The sequence below is a fragment of the Natator depressus genome, chromosome 27 (assembly GCF_965152275.1).
Source record: "Natator depressus isolate rNatDep1 chromosome 27, rNatDep2.hap1, whole genome shotgun sequence".
Taxonomy (NCBI): Eukaryota; Metazoa; Chordata; order Testudines; family Cheloniidae; genus Natator; species Natator depressus.
In genome coordinates, this window is record NC_134260.1 from 725,331 (window position 1) to 749,158 (window position 23,828).

Consider the following 23,828-nt stretch of genomic DNA (forward strand, 5'->3'; position numbering starts at 1 on the left):
CAGAACACTCCTGCTGGGTGATTGACTCCTGGCTGGTACCCTTGTCTCCTCCAGTAGGAGTCCAGAGATGTAACATCTCCCAAATGTTCATGCAGCTATTTTGACGCTTTATGAGGAAAACATATTTCTGATTTCTCCGATAACGTGGAGGAGCTGCAGTGTTTGCAGCCTGTAAACTGTTTGTTTGTTTGAATCCTTCTTTTGATTTAGCTATGTAGAACCCCTTGCATGTCAGGACAGAGACAAAATAAGAAACAGTTGGACCGCAAATGTTTTCACTATCACCATAAAAAATTTAAAGGGAATTCTCACCTAGAACTAAACAGTCTAAGCTTTGAGATGTTGTTTTTGTCTTGGCAAACACACTCTTGTTGAGTTTGGTTTTAAAATGGGGCTGTGGTCAGAAAAGTCACGCTGTGGCTATTGTCTTGTCAGCTATGTTTAGATTACTGAGGAAAAGCAACCTTTAACTGCTATCAGCCCTGGAAAGCCAGCATAACTACAGCAGACCATAGTTTGATTCAATTCTGCCTCATGTATCGCCCTCATTAACAACATTGTCACCCAGTTTTAGATTCCAAAAAATTTTTTCGTTTCTTGAGATTATGAGAACCCATTTTGATTTGATTAGGTTAATGATGGAAAGATAGTTGGTTTGAGGTTATGTTGAGATCAAAATTGAGAACAAAGGAGCATGAAACAGTCTCTTGACTGACCAGAGTGCTGCTGCTAATTGCTTATTACAGCTATGAATACTTACTTTTGTTGGAAATTTGACACACAAACCATAGCTAGGCACATGCTTAATGAGCAAAGCAGTCATGCAAAATTGCAATATGTAATCCTAATACATGTGCAAAGCTCTCTTCTGGGGGACCTACAATAAATAGCATGACTCGGGGTGGTTTAAATGCAAACTCCCAAGTATATTCAGGATATGAATAGTTCAAAGGAAGCACCCCAGCTCTTTAGCTGGGCTGGCTTTGAACACTGTGTTCTAGAAAGCAGATTATTTTTACCTGAGCATTTATTTTTCTTATAAATGTGGTGACGCCCGTGAGTGCATGAGGAGCTCTCTCACTTTGACTTGGAGGGGCCATTACATGATTGTGCAGAAAACCCCTTTTTTCCAGTCCTCAGGCTTGACACAGAAGCGGTACATCATGCCTCATCTCCAGTAAATTCTAACATTTACGTGCAGGGCTAATACACAAGCAGTTTATCGTAATTGGCAACCATAGACAGCCAAGACGCTGGGATGTGTCACCATTGGGTTGCACAGAGCCTTCTAAAGAGGAAAATCAAGTAATGTTATGGGGGAAACGTAGTTTAATTGGTGCAATGGCAGCATTCTGCTGCTGCTTGGGACTCCAGGTTTCTGAGGTCGTGGAGGATGGACAGCTTGAAGAGTTGATGTCCTGGCTCCACCACTTCATCCACCCCAGTGGTCTGGTAGCTGGTATCTGTCCCCAGCTTTGTGATTTAGTAGCTCTGCTTCAGCCTTCCAGGAGCTCTGGTCATCCATCACTAGCAACTTTTAAATCCGGATTGGTTGCTTTTCTAAAATACATGCTCTAGTTCAAACAGAAAGTAAGGGAAGTCCTGGGGCCTGTGCTGAGCAGGAGATCCAAGTAGATGATCACGATGGTCCCTTCTGGCCTTAGAATCTATGAAACAAGTATAGTGGATTTATTAGAACCTAGACAAATGGCATGGGATAGATCATTTCAGGCTTACAGTACTTCAGGGGCTGAAACCCTGAGGGGACTTATTTTTATAATCACATGACCTCTGGGAACCAATGATGTCTTGTAGCAGACTTTGTTCTGTCTATTCACTTATTTTTTATTTGCCTAAACTTTGTTTTAAGGGTATTGTCTGAATTCAGACAAGCACAGCAAGTCTCTGAACCTACCGAAGAACCGCTCCTTCCTAATCTATTGGCACCTGCCCCATTGCAGCCCGCACTTCCTCCTGCCATCTCCAGAGCCTCTCACCTGCATTTAAACGTAACAGCAGAGAGCACTCTTTGTTCTGCACCGCTTCCTGACACCGATAACCCACAGTCCATCCGTGCGGAAGATCTAGCTAAGGCCAGCAAGATACCAGATCCTCCTTCACATGTTACGGGAATCCAGTTGTTGTCTCAGCCAATCATAACACACAATGGTGCAGCAGACAAAGATTCATCCCAACAGCTTTACATTATTAACCCAGAGGATAAAGATGGAACCAGTGAGATAAATGGTGATAAGAAAAGCCAAGAGGATCTCAGCCCAGTGACAGAATTCTTTCTTTCACCAGCAACAGCTTGTCCAGTAGGTGTTAACAATTGTTTTTCCATGTTCATAGATCTTCGCCGCTAATCAAGTGGGGGAAGTGGTTAGGAAGCATAAAAAGAATGTTGTGTAGAAGGCAATAGAGACTTCTAGGTTGCTGTTCGTTTTAAGTTAAGCCCGATACGCAGTGTGTTTTGGTCTCTTTGTCACTCTGGTACTAATCAAGAATACTGCCACACATGGTGCATATGCACAGGTTCACTACAGAGTTGTAGTGAAAAATATTCCTTGCTCCGTACGTACTTTGCTGTAGCTGAAAGGCACACTGCTGCACTGGGCTTTGGAGAAATCAGAACGAATTAAATTACCTGGCAGATGCATCACCAAAAGCTGTCAGAGCTAGGCAGCCAGGTAAGAGCCCAGCACGCATTAAGCACCTACATGAAAGGGCGGCTGGATTTTCCAAAAGGCTCCTCAAACAGTAGCTTCTATTCTTCTCAATGGAAGCTGCTGAGTCCTGCTGAAAATCTAGCCCTAGACTCTTTGCAATTTGAAAGAACAGTCTGAGAATTGGCATTCCACAATGGTAAGTGAAAGAGAGTTTCTCTTGATTTTTGGTCCTAAGGGAGAAAGCCAAGGAACGATTGGCTGCAGAAATAGATCCCCGCTTTCCAGTGGAAAAGATCTGCTTGGTGTTGCTACATGCAACATCAAACATCTGGTCACCGAGGCCAGTGCAGGATAGTTCTCTCCCATGCTCAGTCTAGTTTAAATGTCTCGAGTGAAGGGGTCCCACTACTTCTGTTGGCTGACTGGAATAATCAGCTAGATTTCACTGCTTGGAAATGTTACCTGATATTCAGGCTAAATTGTGCTTTGCTTAATTCCATCTTATGACTCATCATTATATCTTAATGCTATTACCATATATCCTTAAACCATCCTAAACAATTTCTCTTGTTGATATCTACTCCTTAAAATGCTCAGTGACCATATTACCTATCCCGCCTATTGGCTGTAGTTTGGTTGATCTATTCGTAACCTCTGGATATCAACAGGAAAGTCCATCATGCTTAAATGCCTGTTACTGTCCTGCATGAGTCATTCCTGATTCTAGAGTAAACATAATCTTCCTGTTCATTGTGTATCTTGGGGCTGGCTGCCTTGTGTTTGGGGTTTGTCCCTTTACCAAACAGAAGGGACAGTGGTTTTTCCCAAAGAAATAAGTGAGTAAGATTTCGCTCATGGTCAAATTATAAGAATACTTGAAAATTAGATGGAACAATTTAGCAGTTGTCATTACATTAGAACAGCTGTTAAAGTGTGACTAAGGAATTGGTGGAAGATATCACCCAGTTGAACAACTCAGAGATAATCAGTATTTCTTATCATGAACTGAAGAGTCTATGTATGAAATGGAGAAGTGCCTAATCTAAGGGAATAGGCTTAAACTAGTCTGGATCAGGTGTCTGGGGTTATTGTTCTAGGGTGCCTGTACCTGCTTGCAGAACTCCAAGAGAGGTAGGTGTCACTTCACAATACTGATAGAAATTTGCTTCAGGATGGGTTCAGAGTTAATGAGAAAACAATATGTATATCTTTTTCCCCAAAAAATATTGTTTTATTACTTCATATAAAGATTCAGAAGACCAGACATCAGACTAGCAGTGCATGCTCTTTCATTTCCTTTTTGGCTGAGTCCTTTTCCTTCTCATGCACTTTTAACAGTAACAAAAGTCCTCTTTGCCAGAGGCATTACAATAGGAGGTGCTGGAACAAATTAGTCAATTAAAGAGCAGCACATTACTAGGACCACATAGTAGAGTCCTGAGTTCTGAAGGAACTTGAGAGCAGAGCTGCTGACCAAAATGTGCATCTCAGATTTACCTACAATACTGGAAGGCAGCAAATAAACTACCTGCCTCTTTAAAAAACATGCTAACAGTGATCCCGGGCTTTTCAGTGATTACAAATAGAATTTTCAAATGCCTAGATTAACATGATAGGACAGGGACAAACAAACATGGCTTCTGTTAATGAAAATTGTCCTTCTCTAATCTACTACAGTTTGAGGGCATCCACAAAATAGAAGATAAAGGAGAACTGGACAAATTCAGACTGGAAATAAGATGTAAATGTTGAACAGGGTGGGTTAATCATTGGAAGAATTTACCAAAGGTTATGGTGGATTCTCCCTCACTGGGAATTTTTATATCAGGATTGCATGTAGGAATTATTTTTTCAAACAACGCATAGTCAACCTGTGGAACTCCTTCCCAGAGGATGTTCTGAAGGCCAAGACTATAACAGGGTTCAAAAAAGAACTAGATAAGTTCATGGAGGATAGGTCCATCAATGGCTGTTAGCCAGGATGGGCAGGGATGGTGTCCCTAGCCTCTCTTTGTCGGGAGCTGGGAATGGGCGACAGGGGATAAATCACTTGATGATTCCCTGTTCTGTTCGTTCCCTCTGGAGCACCTGGCATTGGCCATTGTCAGAAGACAGGACACTGGGCTAGATGGACTATTGGTCTGACTCGGTGGGGCCGTTCTTCTGTTCTTCTTATGTTCTTATCTCTTTTTTTTAAAGATCTGGTCTAGTTCAAACAGAAATTATGTTGGGGAATCCTACAGCCTGTGTTATGCAGGAGGTCAGATTAGAGGATCCAGTGGTCCCTTTTGACCTTGGAATCTAGGAAACTGTGTAATTTTTTTGTACTTCAAAAAGCCACTTGTGCTGCATGGGTTTAACTGAGGGCAGTATTTCGTCTTGCAGTTGTAGTGAGAAGACACGGTCAACTAGAAATGGTCAACATGATTAAGCTAAAGTACAAGACGAGAAAAGTAACTCAACTGAGGAGCAAGTATGTAGAAGCAGCTCAGCTTGGATGCAAACTTAATGCAAACACCTCTTCTAAGAGCTCTGCGGCGCAGCACTCAGGCAATGGGGTGGGGGGAATTGTTGCCTAGTGTTGCTCATTTAGAAGCAGCAATGGCCAGCTGTAGATGGTGTCTCATTCAGTGCTTTGTGATGGTGGAAATGGCAGCTACAAAATTAGGTCTCTTTGATCATGGTGGGCTAAATGGTGGATCCCTTGGAGTGTTTCGGAGGGTGCTGAAAACTTCCTACTCTGACCTCCTGGTGAAGAATCTTGTTCAGTTAACTGTATTGACCAAGGAGAGAGAGAGAACTTGTCATGGCCGTGCACTGGGTAGGACTGACTAACTGACCAGTAATTAGATACAGAGAGCTGTTAGTGCAGCTTACAAACATTTGTAACTCATTAAAAGGTAAATATTCTTGATTTTGTAGGCAGTTAAACCCTGACCTTTATGCATTTATGTACCTGCTTCATTTTATAGATGTGAGCAGACCCACTGCAGTTAGTGGTTCCGCTCCTGTGTCAAGTTAAGCGTGGATATGTTTACAGGATCCTGGCCTAAGTTCAATAATATTTCAGTTCTTTTTTTAAATAGAAAAGAAGGAGCTGGATATCAGAAGACGATTTCTACAGGCCTTCTCCAGAAGGGAGCAGTAAAGGCCTAACTGATTCTTATGGGTCCTCTCTTGAGGGGGCCAGAGAAGGCCAGTCCGCAGAACTGATCAGTGCACTCGGTTTGGAGCGACCCCTCTTATCCTCTTCAAAGACTGGGAAGCCCAAGCCATCCCCTGACCAGGATCAAAAGGGCTTCCATGTTGTTCATCGCAGGCAGATCGGTATGTGCATTCCAACCAAGAATGGATCAGTTGGGAAATGGGATGAAAAGTCATCCCAATGAAGAGTTGATGCCCTTTTTTTAGCCTCCCTTTCTGCTGTAGGTGCCTATACACTGGGGAGAGCTGGAAGTCAGTTTGTTCTTTCTAGAAACTACCTGGCAAATCCTCATTGTGAAAGAAGTGGTTTACACAACGTTATTCTGATCAGACCAATTATGAGCAGGTTTAGGTGACACTGTTAATAACAACAGGGCCAGTAGTGGCAGCTATGTTTGGGCTCCCAGTGTTGCTGAGCCCACATTAACAGTGATGGGAAATATTTAGAAAATTTCTCTAGTGTAGAAAAGCCCTAAGGATGCCTTTCTCCTCCATGGCTCAGGTGTGTATTCACTGACACCAATGCAAAGTGCAGACAGAGTTACAATTCTCATTGGGGAGTTTTTACACATTCATTTTGCACTGGTGTCAATGCAAGGCGCATGGCAATGGAAAATCAGGCCATTATCTAACCGATTCAGCTGTGTCTATTAAATATTTTTATGCGGTTTATTTGCATGCTACTGTGAATTGTTTATTGGCTTTTCTCTGCTTTGTCTGTCATATTCTTCCGGGTTTCATGGAAATGCCTTGTCCTCCCAAAGGTCTTTCCAATCCATTCCGAGGCCTCCTGAAGCTGGGCAATCTGGAGAGGAGGGGAGCAATGGGCCTCTGGAAAGAGTTCTTCTGTGAGTTATCCCCGCTGGAGTTCCGCCTCTTCCTGGACCACGAAGAGCGGATTTACAGTGAGAATTACTCTCTGCTGCGATGCGAGTCACAGGGGCTGGTTCACAGTGACGGCCGGTTTGAGCTGGTGTTCTCTGGTAAGAAACTGTGCTTACGAGCGCCTTCCCGAGATGAAGCTGAGGACTGGCTAGACAGGATACACGAGGCTCGATGCAAGTGTCGGCCTCAGCAAGAGGAGGAATGGGAGACACTTGACTGTCCAGAAGACGACCTTGAAGGACACACAATTGGAGTGTTGCTCGGTGACTCAGCTGCTTTGCTCCAGTACAGCAATGGAGCTGGAAATGCCTGTGATTGGACGTCTTCTCTTGCACCAGAATTAGATGCCATTAAAGAATCGGTTCTTTATATGGATGTAGATAAAGCTTGGACTCCTTTTATTTTTTCCTTGTCATTAGAAGCTTTAAAATGCTTTAAAGTAAAAAACGATGAAAAAACATTAAGCAACAGCTATGGAATAGAGACAATCCAAGACATTCTTCCCGACACGAGTCTTGGTGGGCCTGCGTTTTTCAAGGTGATAACCTCTAAAGCCATCTTGAAGCTGCAAGCTGAGAGTGCTGATGCCGCCGCAGCATGGAGGGGGCTTGTTCGTGGAGTATTAACCTCATATCTTGAAACTGCAGAGGAAGCCCTGACACTTGGTGGCAATTTGGATGGGAATTCTCAGGCAATCTTGAAAAACACTGTAAAGGAAAATGGCTTTTTCTTACAATATCTGGTGGCCATCCCCATGGAGAAAGGACTGGACTCCCAGAGCTTCATATGTGCAGGTAGGTACATGTTGGCTTTGATTTGCTCACTTACTTCAGCCTCTGCCGGAAAGGCCAGGACTGTGTTAATGGGGCATCACAGCTGAAAGTCATGGCTACAACCTGTGGGATAAACATGGGCAAATCATGAGGAATAAGTGCATGTTCTAAAAGATCAATATTCCAGTGACAAATAATTTCACTTTAACAGTTTTAAATTACAAGTGTGACAACCTTCTTATGTAAAATATTCATTTAACCACAAACAACAAATACCTTCTAATATACAAGGTCATTTTGATTTAATAGGATAACAATCATTGATTTCTACATAAAGCTGCATTTGCTCTTTCTTTAATATGGTAAGTTGATTAAACTTGAAAAATCCCCTTCAGACTTCTCTGTCACTCCTATAATGTTTCCTGTGCCCTACATGTTTTTCAGAACTTTCTTTTAACTCCTGTTTTATATCTTTCCCACTCAGTCTCTAACTGTCTCGGGTGTGTCTATTCATTTCTGAAACTTCGGTTCCTTCTGTCCTAATAATGGGTATTCTGCTCCTGAGAGATGGAAGCCGCAGACTGTGTCTTTTGCAATGCCAGCCCAACTTCCTGTCTCTGGCAGGTGGAACAGCCTCTGTCTGAGCTTTGCTTTCTTCTGTCTTCAGTCATTTTATAACCCTTTAAACTGGCCTGATTTGGAATCTAGATTTTCCATCGGGGCTTCTCTTTTCTGTCCGCCACTTTCTCTCTGTCAGGAGCAGCTTGTAGCCCGTTTGTACTACCACAGGTGGGAAGAGAAGGATAGAAGTTTAGAGAGAGACCCTGGCTCCCAGCCAACTGTAGCATGAGACTCTGCACATACAGTCCATGGCTCTTGCTCTTCTTGCAATACACTCTTCTCTCCACCTGCTGAGAGCTGTACACAGCAGCCTGCTCAGTCAGGTTCTGTTCCCATGTTCACTGACCCTAGTGAGAGTGAGCTGTTCCCCATTTGACACACAAGCCACTTACAGTGGAATGTGACTAGCAAGAAGAAATCATTACCCAGGGTCTCACCAGAATGAACCCACAAGGGAAAGCGAGGTCCAAGAATCCAGTTTATTTGGTTTCCATCTGCTCCTTCTAAGTGTTTCTACATCCCTGGCTGAGCCTGGACATTTTTTTTTATCTAGCCACAGAGGAGACTGTGTGTCCGCTTTACTAGCTGGTCACGTCCATGGAAATAAGTCACATTTTTAACAGTAAAAAGAAAAGGAGGACTTGTGGCACCTTAGAGACTAACCAATTTATTTGAGCATAAGCTTTCGTGAGCTACAGCTCACTTCAGCGGATGCAAGACCCTTAATACTGTTTCACCCTCACCTGATCTGGTTCATTCTCCATCAGAATGCTCAAGCCCAGCGGCAGGCAGCAACTTGGTTGGATACAAATTAAATGGATTCTGTTTAATATGTCAGCCTCCATTGATTCCTGCGAAGATAATGCCAGGGCACTCCTGTTAGATTGCTTCTTAGGCCTGTATCGAGAAGGTGTTGGAGGGGGGAGAGGTGACACTGGAGACACCTGACTGGTGGGCCTCTCTCTCCCACACCATCCCCTGCTGGCTGAGGAGCTGGCTGCAAAGGCAGACAGTACGAACTGGGGCCCACACCTCAAGTAGAGAGGCCCTTGGGAGCCCATGGCCTGTCTGCTTTCCCCCAGAGCTTCCCAGAGAACAGTTTTCTCTCTAAGCAGATTTTTCTTTGTCCCTAGCTGGTCATGCCAGACTAAAGCTATGTGTATACTGCACTTTCATCAGTAAAACTTTTGTTGGTCAAGGGTGTGAAAAAAGACAGCCCTGACTGACAAAAGTTTTACTGACAAAAGTGCTGGTGTGGAGAGTGCTTTGTCGGAAGGAGATGCTCTCTGTAGACATAGCCTGAGACTCTGCCCCTATCTTTCTCTTTCCAGGAAGTAGTCTCACTCCAGTAGTGTGCATGCCTCGGTAGTTGGAGTCAGCCATTTTCCCTGTGGTCTTGCTTCTCACTGTTTGTTTGTATTTATTTTAGTTTTCCACATTTTTGTTTTTTCTGTAACTGCTTTGGTCAGCTGGAAAACTTTGGGGAAAACATCACAGAACTTTGATTTCCTCTCTCCATCTTCTGGACAGGATATACATTACCCACTGTGTGAACTGCCCCACTATAGAGCAGAAAAAAATCGCATCCACTGGGAAGTGCACTCTTCCTTTCGCAGATCAATTGTCACTATTTCTGGATGCTCCCTCTTTAAATCTACCTCTGCGGGATTTTCCTTTGTTACTTTTTCTGGTTTCATCTTCTCATTTTCTCCTGATCTTTCTTTAGCCCTGAACCACTGTGCTGCCCTGTAATAATTAGAGATGTGCTCTGCAACGTGTGGTTCCATACACAGCCAAACTTCCCAGGGTCTGTGCTGTTTGGACCCATCTTCAGAAGTGAATGGGGGAATGAGTGTTTGTTACTCTCTCACTGTTCAATCTCTCTTCTTTTCAGGTTGCTCCAGACAGATCGGACTCAGTTTTGTGAAACCCAAACTTTGTGCATTCTCTGGCCTCTATTACTGTGACAGCTGCCATCAGGACGACGAGTCTGTGATTCCATCGCGCCTTATCCACAACTGGGACTTGACTAAAAGAGCAGTAAGTCTATGGATGGTCCAGGCAGGGGATACCCAATTCTTTAAACATCCCCCCTGCTCCGCAGAAAGGCTGATATAATCCTGGGAGGTAAAAACGGGGCAGTAGTGAGTAGAAGCAAAAGGTGGCATTGGTGAGACCAGTACTGGAATATTGTGTGCAGTTTTGGCATCCATGCTTGAAAAAGGATGTTGAAAAATTGACGAGGGTGCAGAAAAGAACTGCAAAAATAATTTGAGGGCTGGACAAAATGCCTCACAGTACAGTACTTGGGGAGCTCCGTCTGTTTAATTGTCAAAAAGATCAGGAGGTGAATTTATTACACTGTGTAAAGTATCTTCACAGGGAGAAAATACCAAGCACTGAAAGGCTCTTCAGTGTAGCATGGAAAGGCAGAACAAGAACCAATGGCAGGAAATTCAAGACAGACAAATTCAAATTAGAAATAAGACACATTTTTTAACAGGGAGTATGATTAACCTTTGGAACAAGCTGCTACAGGAGTGGTGGATTCTCCATCTTTTGGAGTCTTCAGATCAAGACTGGATGACTTTCTGGAAGATGTACTTGAGTCATGATGAAATTCTCTGGCCTGTGTTATGTGGAAGGTGCAACAATCTTATGGTCCCTTCTGGCCTTAAAATCTATGAATCAGCACTTTTGGTGCCCAGTCACTGACTGTTTCTTCCTCCTCTATGTTTTCCTTTTAAACCTCCTTTGCAGATAGGCAGTAATCTAACACCCATTGGAGTAACTGGGAACCCTTTCATAGATTTCAGTGTGCTTTGAATTGAGCCCCTATCAATGCTTGTTTTTTCTATATTTTAGGTTTCTCGACAAGCTTTAAAATTTCTGAATCAAATCCGCATTCAACCTTTAATCAATCTGAAATTGGTGAATGAAAGCCTGTATGCTCACGTGGAGAGGATGAGTCGAATCTGTAGAAGCAGAGAACAGCTGAAACTGCTTGGTGATTACCTTATAATGTGTCGCAGTGGGGCCCTGAAGGAGCTGAGCAAACGGTGAGGCCCCTCTCTAAGAATTCCCAGGCATCCTAACCTTATGGCAAGGCAGCGATCAATCCTGAACCCCAAATTGCCAGCACCTTCAGTGCAGATCTTCGGGTTGATCTGCAAAGGACATGAGGTGTTAGATAGTCCATAGCACCTAACGATCCAGCCCTGGGTCCAAGGAGAGGGTCTTTCTAGTTCTGGAGCTCAGTAACTCTCTGGAGGAGACTGAACTAAAGGAACTCATGGGAGCTAGAACCTGCTGGGTTTTAATCCTGACTCTACCACCTGCCTGACTGTGTGATTTGAGCAAGTCGCTTATCCTCTCCCTTATTCCCTTATAAAATGGAGATGATACTTACCCACATCATGGGAGTTCGGGAGGATTTTCTAATGCCTTTATAGTCCTTGAAAAGCATGAAGTGCTGGGTAAATGCTAGCCATTGTCCTGCTAGCCACTCTCCGCCTCCCAGCCAGGCCCATTTCATCAAAACAGTGTGTCAGAAATCACCTCCGTTCTTGAACTGAATGAGACAGAAAGCTGTGGGTCCATACATACCTTTAACACCTTGGCTTACCCTGTGCTCCTGCCTTCATTAGATAGGGTCCTGTGCATTGTTCTCTACCAGCTTTTGCTTCTTAGTACTCCCCCTGTGGCTGTCCTGGAGATGGGTCCTGCTGTTGCAGGTGCTACTGGGGCCTGCCATATAGGGTTTGTGTCATATGCAAACTCAGCCCCCATCCAAAGCTCTGGGCACCCTTGACCATACATTTAAAAAATGCCTGAATCAAATCCGCAATCAACCTTTACTCAGTCTGAAATGGGTGAACAAAAACCTTTATGCTCACGTGGAGAGGATGAGTTGAATCTGTAGAAGCAGAGAACAGCTGAAACTACTTGGCAGGAGATGCAAAGTAAAAATGAAACAGAGCAGCACCTTCCCTCCCCTCCCCTCCGCACACCCCATCTGTTCCCCAGTCCTGAGACCAGTGCAGCTTAGAAGCCCTCTGTGCACTTTCCCGCTAGACAGCAGGCCCACCCTTGGTGTTTGTCACCTCTGGCAATCTGATCACATCTCATCAGAGTTGGCATTTTCCTTAAAGCCCCAGCCCTTGGAATCCTGAGATTACATGAGTATCTCAGCTTTATTGTTTAAAGTTTCTAGCCCACCTGGTGGAGGAGAAAAGCTGGAAAATGTGACCCTGAAACACTTGAACTAGAAGGCAAATTAAAAAGATCCCAAATTATTTTTTTTTAATCTCCTGATTTTTAAACCAAGCTGATGATTTTAAGCAGCCTGAACCATGACTTTGGGATTGTTGTGACTGGCAACACTCCCTCAAGCCTTTGCCAATGCCCACCCAAAGCGATGGGCTTTCCAGTGATCCCAAAGGACAATAGACGGGAGCCATGCTGATTCACTGGGAGCAGACTACTCCAAAGGAAAGGGACCCTCACTGAGTGCTATGCCAATAACCCTCCTCCCAGTTCTGCCTAGGGGCGTCAAGAGCAAGGCCGCTCCTGATCACAGCTATGGCAGGTCGGGAGGTCCCAGGCTGTTGGATATCAGAGAATGGTCATTTCTCACCGGTTAACTGAGTTTCTCCAATTCCCACTCACCCAGAAATCCCCCTGGTTTGTGCTGGGGTCCTTGGGACTGTTGTCCTCTGACTTCTCCTTTTGGAATTTAATGGGAAGTTCTTGTAGCTTTTGTTCTTGTACTCAGCAAGTTTTGAGCAGAGCTCTCTGAGCCAGCTTGCTCTGTGGTAGAGTGGTGCTGGAAGGGCTTTGTGGTTTTTCCCTGTTTCCATCTGCTGTTAGGAGTTGTTATACATCAGTTTCTGGGCCCATGTGTTAAGAGATGTGGGGAAAGAAATCATGATAAGAAAATACCATCCTGAACCAAAGCAATCTCCTGAGAGGAAATAGCTAGGTAAAATTATATAATAAAAGTACTCTCTGACCATCTCTCAAACCGTTTTTAATGTAGAAGTAATGGGAACAAAATCTGTGATCAATAATAGTGAAGGCAGATTTGCAGTAGTTTTCTTCAGAGTCAACATCATCTGTTTCATGTCCGTCTCGAAGTCTGTTACGGCCCTGGTGAAACATGTCTGACACTTCTTGTTTTGTGTTTGTTTGAAGACTGGGTTATCGGGACTATCTCTTGGAATCACCCCATAAATACAGTGTCGCTGATCTGAGACAGGTAGGAGCTTTGACTTATTTTTTTACTGTGTCACTGGTGAAAATGTATTGGTTTCTCTGCATGGAAAGGAAGCTGAAACTGACAGTTTTTCCTACTTATAAAGGATCAAACAACTCACATTGTACCTGTATTTCCTTTGCTCAGCTTCTCTCTCTCTCACTATGTGACTCTGTGCCTGTAGATAGGGTACAGGCGTATGGTGGTCAATTCTGTATATAATATGTAAGGCTAGGATTTAGTCATGCCAATTTTTAGTAAAAGTCATGGACAGGTCACAGGCAATTTTGTACTATAGAAATACCCCTGACTAAAACTTAGTGCTCTGTGGGGGGGTGGGATCCTGCAGCTGCTGCGGGGTAGGGGGGCAGCACGGGGCCCCGCTGCTGGGGGTGTGGGGGTGCAGCTTGGGGCCCCACTACTGCTGCTCTGGGGCCGCCCAAGCAGTGGCTGGCCCCAGGGCCACCACAGCTGCTCAGACGGCCCTGGGGTCCGCCGCGCCGGCCGCTGCAGAAGTCAGGGAGGTCCTGGAAAGTCACAGAATCTGTGACTTCTGTGACAGACTCACAGCGTTATTAATATGCACCTAACCCAGAGGTGGACAAACTACGGCCCACAGGCCACATGCGGCCCACGGGACCGTCATGCCTGAGCTCCTGGCCCGGGAGGCTAGCCCCTGGCCCCTTCCCCTGCTGTCCCCCCTCCCCCGTAGTCACGCCGGCGTGCGGGCAGCACTCTGGGTGGTGGGGCTGTGCGCTCATGCAGGGCAGAGTGTCTGGCTCCGGCCGGGCGGTGCGGTGGCCAGACATGCTGCTCTGAGCGGCATGGTAAGGGGGCCAGGGCCGGGGGGTTGGATAAGGGGCAGGGAGTCCTGGGGGGCAGTCAGGGGATGGGGCGGACGCGGTCAGGGGATGGGGAGCAGCGGGCTGTTGGATAGGGCAGAGGCTCGGGGGGGGCAGTCAGGGGACGGGGAACAGGGGGGTTAGATGGGGGTGGGGTCCCAGGGGGTTGTTAGGGGCAGGGGTCCTGGGAGGGGGCGGTCAGGGGACAAGGAGCAGGGGGGTTGGATGGTCGGGGGCTTTTAGGGGGGTGGGAAGTGGAAGGGGGCGGATTGGGGGCAGGGGCCAGGCTGTTTGGGGAGGCACAGCCTTCCCTACCCGGCCCCTCCATACAGTTTGGCACCCCGATGTGGCCCTCGGGCCAAAAAGTTTTCCCACCCCTGACCTAACCTGAGCTCTAGTTGCATGTAATGTTGATCCAGGGTTAACCTATAAATTACACAGTCACAGGGTTCACTCGCTGCTTGCGGTGCCTCCTGCTGGCCATCCTGGGGATTAGCTGCACCAGCATGCGCACTCCCTCCGGTAGCGTCTTCCCCTGTCTTGTCTTGTCCTGCTACCCCAGTCACTGCTGGACCAACAGCTTCCTCTTTGTGGCTTGGCCTTCCAGCCTGGTCCCAAAAATCCTTCCCTTCCAAGGAATCCAAAGGCCTTCCAGACCCTGCTGTCAGGGTGGCATCTCCAACGCCTGTGCCACTATCCAGGGGCTGGTAGGGGAAGCCAGGCCCACCCTCTACACTGGGCTCCAGCCTAGGCACCCTAGAACACGCAGCCATGGCCTATATCTCCTTAGTCCTCACGGCTGTTTCCCTGGGCTTCTTCCTACTCTACTGGCTTCCCCCTCTCTAGAGCTACCAGCTTCTTGACTCCCTCCACTCAGGGAGTGACTGGAGCCCGCTGCCTGCAGCCAGCTACATGGCGATATGCTGGCCCTGCCTGTTCTGCATAGCTGAGCCTGCTCCTAATGAGTGGCCAACTCACTGGCTCCTCCTCCAGGTGCACCCAGGGGAGTTAATTGGCCTGCCTAGCCACCTTAACCCCTTCCAAGCCATGTGGGCAGATACCCCACCACATACACCCAACCTCAAACCAAACCCTGCACTTCTCCCACCTCTCCCATACAAATAAAGGATGGATAGGCTTCAGAGCATGCCCTGACGGGCAACAGACACTGGGTCTGTCAGCCCAAAAAGTGAGGAGAAAGTTCCAGAGTTTGGGACCCTCCATTTGGAATGCCCTGGCTGCAGCCCTGACTTGACCATATCTGGGGAATTCATGGGCAAAACGCAAGGAGGGCTGGGGATTCTCTAAGGTGCAAAGGACTCAAACCATAACACGTTTCTTCCACCACAACTGCAATCAGTGATGGTAGGTGTCTGTGTGAATGTGAGAGGCCCTGCTACAGCCTCTGGGGCTAAGTCACCAGCTGGACCTTCTCATTTCAAAACTGGCCCTTCGCTGTGCCCTGCATCCCAACAGATGCTGGGATTCAACCTCCATTATTTCTATGGTCAGATCTTGGGACTGTAGCAAAAGCACCTAAAAGATGATGCATGCCATGGGATAGACGGCGAGAGAGGGAGTCTGCTTGGTAGCCAGGAACCAAACTAGATAAATCTGTATCGATCTGAGTCAGCAGCTGGAATTGCATCCAGAGCCAAATAAGAGGCAGTACAGCTCTTGGGGTAGTGATGCCTGTGACTCGCACAGCTGCATCTTGCACTAAAAGACAAGCTCCTCAGAGAGCACAGCCGGAATGTCCTCTGGCGACCTGCCTCTTGTCAGAGAAATGGATAGTCACCTTCCCAGGCTCCAATGCTCTGGACCGCTGATGGCACCGGAGGCCAGAGAACCAATCAGGGACCCAAAACTACCCTTAAATGTAACTTCTTGGGCAGAGGGCAAGTGCCTTGTTCTCTGGGCCAAACGCCATCCCTGCCCATACCCTCCAGATGTCTCTCTGCCCACCAGCACCACCTCTGTCTTGTCTCCATTGAGGTTCCCCACATCCAAATCCTTATCCCAGCAAGGTGCTAGGGGTGCAGTTCAGCCAGCGCACTGCTCTGCAGCAGTTAAATCCCACTTCTGCCTCGACTCACAGCTGAAGTGGGACTCCCTCTGCACAGGAGTGCGTTTCTCACGGAGAGAGTAAAGACACTGCACCGTGGGAGTACAATGAAAAGGTGTTTTGGAACCCACATATCAGTTGTATGAAGCCCGCGTCACAATCTCCCCCAGCAGCCTCACATACGTATAGAACAGGAGAGGTGATAGAACGGATCTCTGCACATCCCCAGACCAGAGCAGTCTTGGGAAAAGGAGAGACGCATACCAGAGAAAACTCAGACTACGTCTACACTACGGATCTTACAGTGGCACAGCTGGACTGCTACAGCTGTAAGATCTCCTGTGTAGACGCTTTGCCAGCAGGAGAGAGAATTAAACCCCGCCCAACAAGCAACGTTAGCTATATTGGCAGGAGAGCCTCTCCTGCCGACACTATGCTGTCCACACCAGCACTTTTGTCAGTGAAATTTGTGTCAGTTGGGGGGGGGGGTGTTTTCACACCCCTGGCCAGCACCAGTTTTGCCGACAAAAGTACTAGTGTAGACAAAGCCTTCGTTTGACTCTGCTCCTAGCTGAATTTGCAGGCCTGGCAGTTAGTAAAACACCTTTTTGCTTGCAAATTGAGCAGATGTGCTCTGGACTCCACCAGACCTGGTATGGCTGGAAGCAGTCACAGTATTAGTCACTTTCCGAGCGTGGCCATATTTTCAGACAGCACTAACCACCACCAGTGTGTGTGCAGCAGTAGCTCGAGGTTGCACAAAGAAGCTGCACAGCAAGAACCCACACAGACAGACTTCCCCAATGTTGTTTTAAGTTTTCTCTGTTCTGCAGATAGCCGATGGCATATTTGAAGTGTACCTGCAATCTCTGATCCAGTTTGCTTCCCACCATGTCTATAACTGTGACCTCTGTACCCAGCGGGGTTTCATCTGTCAGATGTGTAACCACAGCAGCATCATTTTCCCCTTTGAGTTCGACACAACCACCCGGTGAGTGAAGCTTTCCATTGTAACTTCCTGTCATGGGACATTTAGCGTGGAAGGCCCAGGAAACTCCTGACTGGCTTTGTCAACTCTTCCTCCTGCAAGGGAATGCTGCAGAATCGATCTGTTCAGAGATTTGTTGAGAAGCAGGTTTTGATGTAGCCTGTCTGTCTATCTTAGGTACTTTTCTGGTCCCCAAAACTGTAGTATCCGAGGGCTTCATAATCTTTAATTGATGTACCCTCACATACCCTTGGGAGGCAGGGCAGGGCTATTATCTCTATTTTACAGGCGGGGAACTGAGACTGAGGCTAAAAAGTTAGGTCAACTGAGCTACGTCACTCATGGGTGTGAAAAATTCATACCCCAGTGGCATAGTTAAGTCGACCTAACCCCAGGTGTAGACAGCATTAGGCTGATGGAAGAATTCTTTCATTGACCTAGTTACTGCCTCTCAGGGACGTGGAGTAACTATGGCAGTGGGAAAACCCTTTCTGTTGGCACAGGTCATGTTTACACTGTAGCCTTTCAAGTGTAGACAAGCCCAAAAGGACTCACCCAAGGAGGCTGTGGTGGAGCAGGGACGTGAACCCAGGTCACCTAAGTCCTAGGCTAGTCCCTGAAGTACTGGGCCATCCTGTCCTCTCCTGGGTGTGCTGGGAAAGCAGATGGTGACTAGACAGCTGCCTGTTGCCTGTGCTGAGCACACAGGCCTAGTGTTGGGCTCCTGAGGCAACACCTAGGCTCCTAAGCAAGTGGTGTGGCTCTCAAAAGTGCTAAGCACTCAGCAGCTCCCATTGGCTTCAGTGAGTCCAGAGGTTATTTGACTCAAACAGGTGTCCTTCAGAAAAGGGCAGTGCAGCCCTAGGGAAGCTAATAGAAATGGTGGGAGGGAGAATCAGGATGGTTGAGAGAGAATTTCCAGAGCGAGTTGCAAAATAAATGTGCTAACTCTGTCAGCAGCATTGAAACCTGCAAGAGACTCCGTGAACGGAGCTCCAGGGTGCACAGGGAGCTATAAAGGAGTCAGTGCCCTAAATTCCCAGACGGGGGGTTCAATCCTGCAAGGTGCTGTGCAGGGCTCTGGCCCTGATCCACTTAAGCACATGCTTAAATTTAAGCATGAGTTATTCCATTGATGCACTTTTGAGGGTTACAAATGGGCTCAAAAATAATACTGCAAAGATTGGAATGTCTTTGTATAAATTGGTGGGACACCCTCGCCAGGGACACTGTGTTCAGTTCCGGTCACCCAATTCTATAGTTAGAACCAGTGATAGCAGGAATAGGAGCTCAGAGACAGGGGATTCAAGGCCCAGAGAGATTTCCAAATGGTGAGTGTGAAAAGACTGGTGGTCTAGTAAACGGACAAAGAAAATAGTTAGTGGTCTGGAAATCATAGACTATCAGATTGGAAGGGACCTCAGGAGGTCATCTAGTCCAGCCCTCCACTCAAAGCAGGACCAATCCCCAATTTTTTTTTTGCCCCAGATCCCTAAATGGCCTCCTCAAGGATTGAACTCACAACCCTGGGTTTAGCAGGCCAATGCTCAAACCACTGAGCTATCCCTCCGTGTGAAGAGAGAGCAAAATTGTTGAGAGCAGAGATGGCTGAGGGGACAAAATCCTGATTGGAGCCGAGACGGGAGACAGCATACTCCTATTTACTCTTTCCTACAACAAAGGAAGCATTTGTTTACACTGTGTGTAACTAACCCGTGGGACTCAGTGCCACTGGATATCACCTGAGCAGGTTTTGGAAAAGGATACACTTACATTAACAGTGCATGTATGCAGCTCTGTTAGCTAGCATTTCATGTTTATTAAAGTATACCTACCCTCCTTTGAGGCCTGATCCAACCACTAACTATCCAGGACCAGGGGGAGAGGTTTTCCCCCATGGGCAGGTTATTCTGTAATTGTCCAGTGCAGGGTTTCTTGTGCCTTCCTCCTAAGCAGCTGGGGCAGGTGGCTTTTGGAGATGGGACACTAGTCCGGCCGTTGATACGCTCTGGCAATTCATGTACTACTATACCAAGCCTAGTAGCCAGTCCAGAAGCTCTACAAGAGATTTGTGGGACCATGTGGGCCTAACACATCAGGACTAAGGAGTATTTCCGGTCTGGATGTGCTTAGCAGAATGGCTTGTGATTTCTGCGCCTTCGGCCTAGGGCAGGGATTGCTCCACATTCAGTATCTAACATGAGAGCCCCAGCTGACGTCCCCCCCCCCCCCCATATCTTCTGACTAAGCCAGACCCACAATCAGAACATGTTGGCCCCAGGCGTCCAGGAGGAGGTGCGCCACCCTGCCAGCCCTGGGGTGAGAGCGGCACATCCTGTTGACTGTGATCTAAGACTGTTAACCTCATCCCATTGAAGCAGGCTGCTGTTGCTCTTTGCCACGTGTAACAGCTGGCTGCCGGGGTCATGTTGTGTATGATTCACTGCAGGATATGTCCGAAATGCCTCCTAACAATGTGTGAGCAACATTGTCATTTTCACATGAGCGGCAGACATTTCCTGAAACCATTCTCCTGGCAGGTGGAGGGTGCAGTCATTTCCTTTTGGCAACAACTCATTCACAAACACTCTGGATGAAATTCCAGCCCCACTGGGTATTTCTACACTGCAATTAAACACCCACGGCTAGCCCACACCAGCTGACTTGGGCTTGTGGGGCTCGGGCTGTAGGGCTGTAAGATTGCTGTGTGGATGTTCGGGCTCGGTCTGGAGCCTGGGCTCTGGGACCCCATGGGGTGGGGGTGGTTGAAAAGTGGCATATTGGCCACGCAAACAATGTAAATCTGCACTGCGGGCAATGGGCTGTGGGGCTACAAAATTGCACAGCACTCGTGCAGCTTCTCAGCAGGTGCCTGCTGTATCGGGGAGCTTTCATCCTTTAGTAATGGGACTCCACAATCCACTGTACTATATTTAAAGGTCCAATTCTTGTGAATTACGCAGGTGTGAATCCATAGAAGCCAGTGGAATTACTCTGGATGTACACCAGCATGACCCAGAGCAGAATTTTGCCCTAGCTCTTTCAGACAAGAACAGTGCTATGTGTTTTTGTGGCTTCCCCACTTTGTTAACATCAGTGCAAACGCTGTTTTTCTCCACTTCCTTTGGATTTACCCTCTGCTCTCAACACCTGGGCCGCCTGTTGTTTCTTTGGTGTGTGGAACTTGCGTCATGTGTCTATTGTGTACCGAGCAGCCCCAGATTTACAGCATCAGAGTGCTCGTCTCAAGTATATCTGTTGTGTGTGAGACGTTTGCATTTCACCAGAATTGGTGTCATTTAAATCTAGCTTGGGTTGCCTGAGTTTGCCCTTTCAGCAAGCAAGATTTGGACATGTAAGTGGATTAGATGAGGGAAAACAAGCAATGCAGCACTTTCTGTAGCACCTGCAGTTCCTGAACTTTCCCTCACTCTGCCCAGCATAACCAGTTAACCAGACTTTACTACAGAGCCTGTTCTGAATAGCTTGATGCAATGTGTAATTTGCTGCTCTTTACATTTCATGCTCATTGCAGGCTCTGCCTCAGAAGAGGGATGCCTCCCAGGAGTATTCGTGCCTATGCAATGAGCCTTCCACGATCACTGCCTAGCTAATCTGGCTTCCGCCATCTCCTCAGCTTAACGAAATCAAAACCGAGTTTGTGTTTTCTGCTCAGTCACAGAAATCAGAAGGCTTTTCCTTCCCAAGGCATCCCCTTCTGCCCATCTCGAGGGTGCCTGCAGACGCTTCTAGTGTCTCCTCCCTAGCAATGTCTGCCTCTAGCTGTCTGGCAGCACTTCCTGCTCTGTCAGATATGAGCACGGTCTGGTCCCACAATGGGGCAAGGAGGATGTTGGGGGAGGTCGTGGCTGGGCCCTTGATGCAGGGAGTAGAGGCAGAGTCTTTGTTCTTATAGTCGTTCTGAAATTGCTGGGTGCCCTGGCTTGTGCTGACTTGCATTTTAAAATGAACCTTTTCTCGTCGCACAGCAACATCATTAGCTAGTTACAATCGCCCCCCCCCTCCTCCCCCCCACCAAGATTTTAGCAATTCAACCTTCAATATTTTCATTTTATATTCCACTTCTTAAGAGCTTTTTCTGCTGTGACACTTAGGGGCATGCAAAACCCTCTTCTTTCGTAGTGTTTCCCCTAATGCTCTTTTATCTGGAAACAGTAAATAATGTTCCAACAGCTGACTGCAGTCAGCTGACCCTGAACTGACATGGGGGCACAAGGCTCTCCTCTGGCTTTTCCAGCTGTGCTTGGTGGTTGATGGAGGTAAATTGTCTCCATTTCTTTGACTGATTTTTGCTGCTGGCTGGCTGAGTTAGTTTATTTGTATGTTAATATTTATGCTGCTGGCTGGTGATGGATAGATCGAATCATTGTCAGAGCATTTGTATGGATAGGGGTGGGAGTTATGTTGAATCTGAAGAAATAGAAATAAACTCTCAAGTTACACTCTCGCGATGTGGGGAATCTGTATTCTCAGCCCTAGTCCCAGTGATCGAGGTGATGATGATGATGATGAGATGATTTTGCTTTTGCTTTTCTTGTAGATGCAGAGATTGTAAAACTGTCTTCCACAGGTGCTGCCAAGACAGCATGAAATCTTGCCCCCGCTGTGAACGCCGGCAGAAATACCAGCAACAATTGCAAGCGGATGTCCTCATGGAACCAAATATGTAGTGAGCAGCTTCTCACAGGTGGACTCTACACAGGCCTTTGCTCATCTGCAAACTTGTGACCTGGACACTGTGCACAGGAAGGGAAAAGGGAGTGCATGCCAAGTGCCATTCAGTCCTAGAAAATACATTCCTACCACTGGTTGGAGCAGCTCCTGCGTGCAGATGTTCACCAGGGTAGGAATAGCCTAAACTGTACAGTGCTGTGAGGATGCCTAGGACAGGTGCATCTCCTCATGTACAAGCAGAGGATACTGCTCCTGTGGGTGCTGAGAAGAGAGCCAGTGAAGTAAAAGCCTGCTGGAAAAGATCAGTGACTCGCAAAGTAATGGTGCTTTTATTCACACTACCTGGTGCTGCTTATTTTTTGCTGAATGTCCCTCCCTGCGAAAGAAGTGTGTTCCATTTACTGAGCTCCACTGGTTCCCATCTTAGAGGAGATACTACTTGGGATGGAAATCTGATAGATTTCCTGTGTGTAAATCTACAAGGTTTGCAGTGGAGTGCCTGTAACAGAAGTATGTTAAAGGTATAGTTTTTTAGGATATTCGCAATACTGGAAACCAGAATTTTTCATATGTGACTTTGCACAGGAACTGCATCTCACCTGCTTGGGAAATAAACATAGCAGCTACCTGCAGCCGAACTGCAGGGGAACTTTTCAAGAAAAACAAAAACAAAACCTGAAGCTGACATGAAGCTCTTGTGCCTTTTACACTTTGTCCACAGTGGCTGCTTGGTCCTGCTGTTTTCGTGCCATGTGCCAAATGGCTGGGGTATACTGTGTAAGACGAGATGTCCAGAAGTCCCCCTGTGAGAGGAGAGACCATTCTTCTCTTCTGCAGAGAAACCTTGGGCTCTTCCACATCTAGCATCCACCAAGAAAAGAGGCCTTTTAAATAGCAAAACAAAAAACCCAGATCCTCCTGGGCTGCTACTTTTTATTTCTTGGCCAATAATGAGGCTGCTACTAGATTTTATTTTCCTTTCCCTCTGATATGGAGATTATTAAAGTCTATCTAATAGGGAATATGTCCTTTGTGAAGGTTGCTCCTCTTGCTAGTGGATTATGGAAAAAGCTTTAGACTGGTCTGGAATCCAGTTTCTACATTCTCAGTGGAAACACCTGCACAGTGAAGAAATAAATTGGCCTACAGCATGGTATTATGTTAATCAGGGTAGAGCCTTACCTTTGTTTTAATTACAAAACAGGCCACACTTTTCTTAAGGGCTTCCTTGGTGGTTAGCTGACTTTGTCGAGACAGGCAAGTGGAAATGAAATTGTGTGTTGGAGTTTGTGCCAGAAGAGCTTTGCATTTGTCACCCATTTTTCTCTTAATGGCTGAGCAGTGATCCTGGATCCAGCTTGTCTCTTTCCCACCCCCCACTCCCCTGTGCATCCAGTACTGTAACTGCAGCTGGTCAAAGGGGGTGCAGACCTGGAAACACGTGTTCTACAACTCCCACTGGGTTTCTTACAGCCCTGCTGGGAGAGGGAGGGGGAGGCTCTGATTGATTGGCTATTTTTCCCACCGCCCCGCCTTCTGCAGTAGAGCAGCCAATCAGAACTGCTGCGGGAAGCAGACCGCGCTCCTTCCTCCTCTCCTCTCAAGGACTGAAGCCATTCTCACATGAGGGGAGCAGGGAGCCGGGCAGCTCTGCTTCCCCCTCCCATCCATTGAGCAGCAGGATGGCTCCTACCCCCACCCCCCAGAACACCAGGCCTGGGAAGGGGGGAGGGGAACCGCTGCAGCCCCCCAGGCCTGGGACAAGCAGCAGATGTGACATTGCCGTCACTCAGAGAGCAGCCCCTGCTCAGATTCGCTCGCGCTAAGCGGCT

At 47.1% G+C, this 23,828-nt stretch overlaps 1 protein-coding gene across 1 annotated transcript in view; it reads left to right on the forward strand.

The window, feature by feature from the left end:
- Nucleotides 1–23,530, forward strand: part of PLEKHM1 (pleckstrin homology and RUN domain containing M1) — a 52,739-nt gene extending 29,209 nt beyond the window's left edge. Inside the window, exons 6-13 of the mRNA XM_074940417.1 lie at nt 1,871–2,318; nt 5,756–5,996; nt 6,638–7,552; nt 10,047–10,192; nt 11,018–11,211; nt 13,346–13,409; nt 17,147–17,304; nt 21,863–23,530. Coding sequence (XP_074796518.1) covers nt 1,871–2,318; nt 5,756–5,996; nt 6,638–7,552; nt 10,047–10,192; nt 11,018–11,211; nt 13,346–13,409; nt 17,147–17,304; nt 21,863–21,992 — 2,296 coding nt within the window. The 3' untranslated portion in view covers nt 21,993–23,530. The remainder of the gene's footprint in view (nt 1–1,870; nt 2,319–5,755; nt 5,997–6,637; nt 7,553–10,046; nt 10,193–11,017; nt 11,212–13,345; nt 13,410–17,146; nt 17,305–21,862) is intronic.
- Nucleotides 23,531–23,828: the final 298 nt, after the last annotated feature.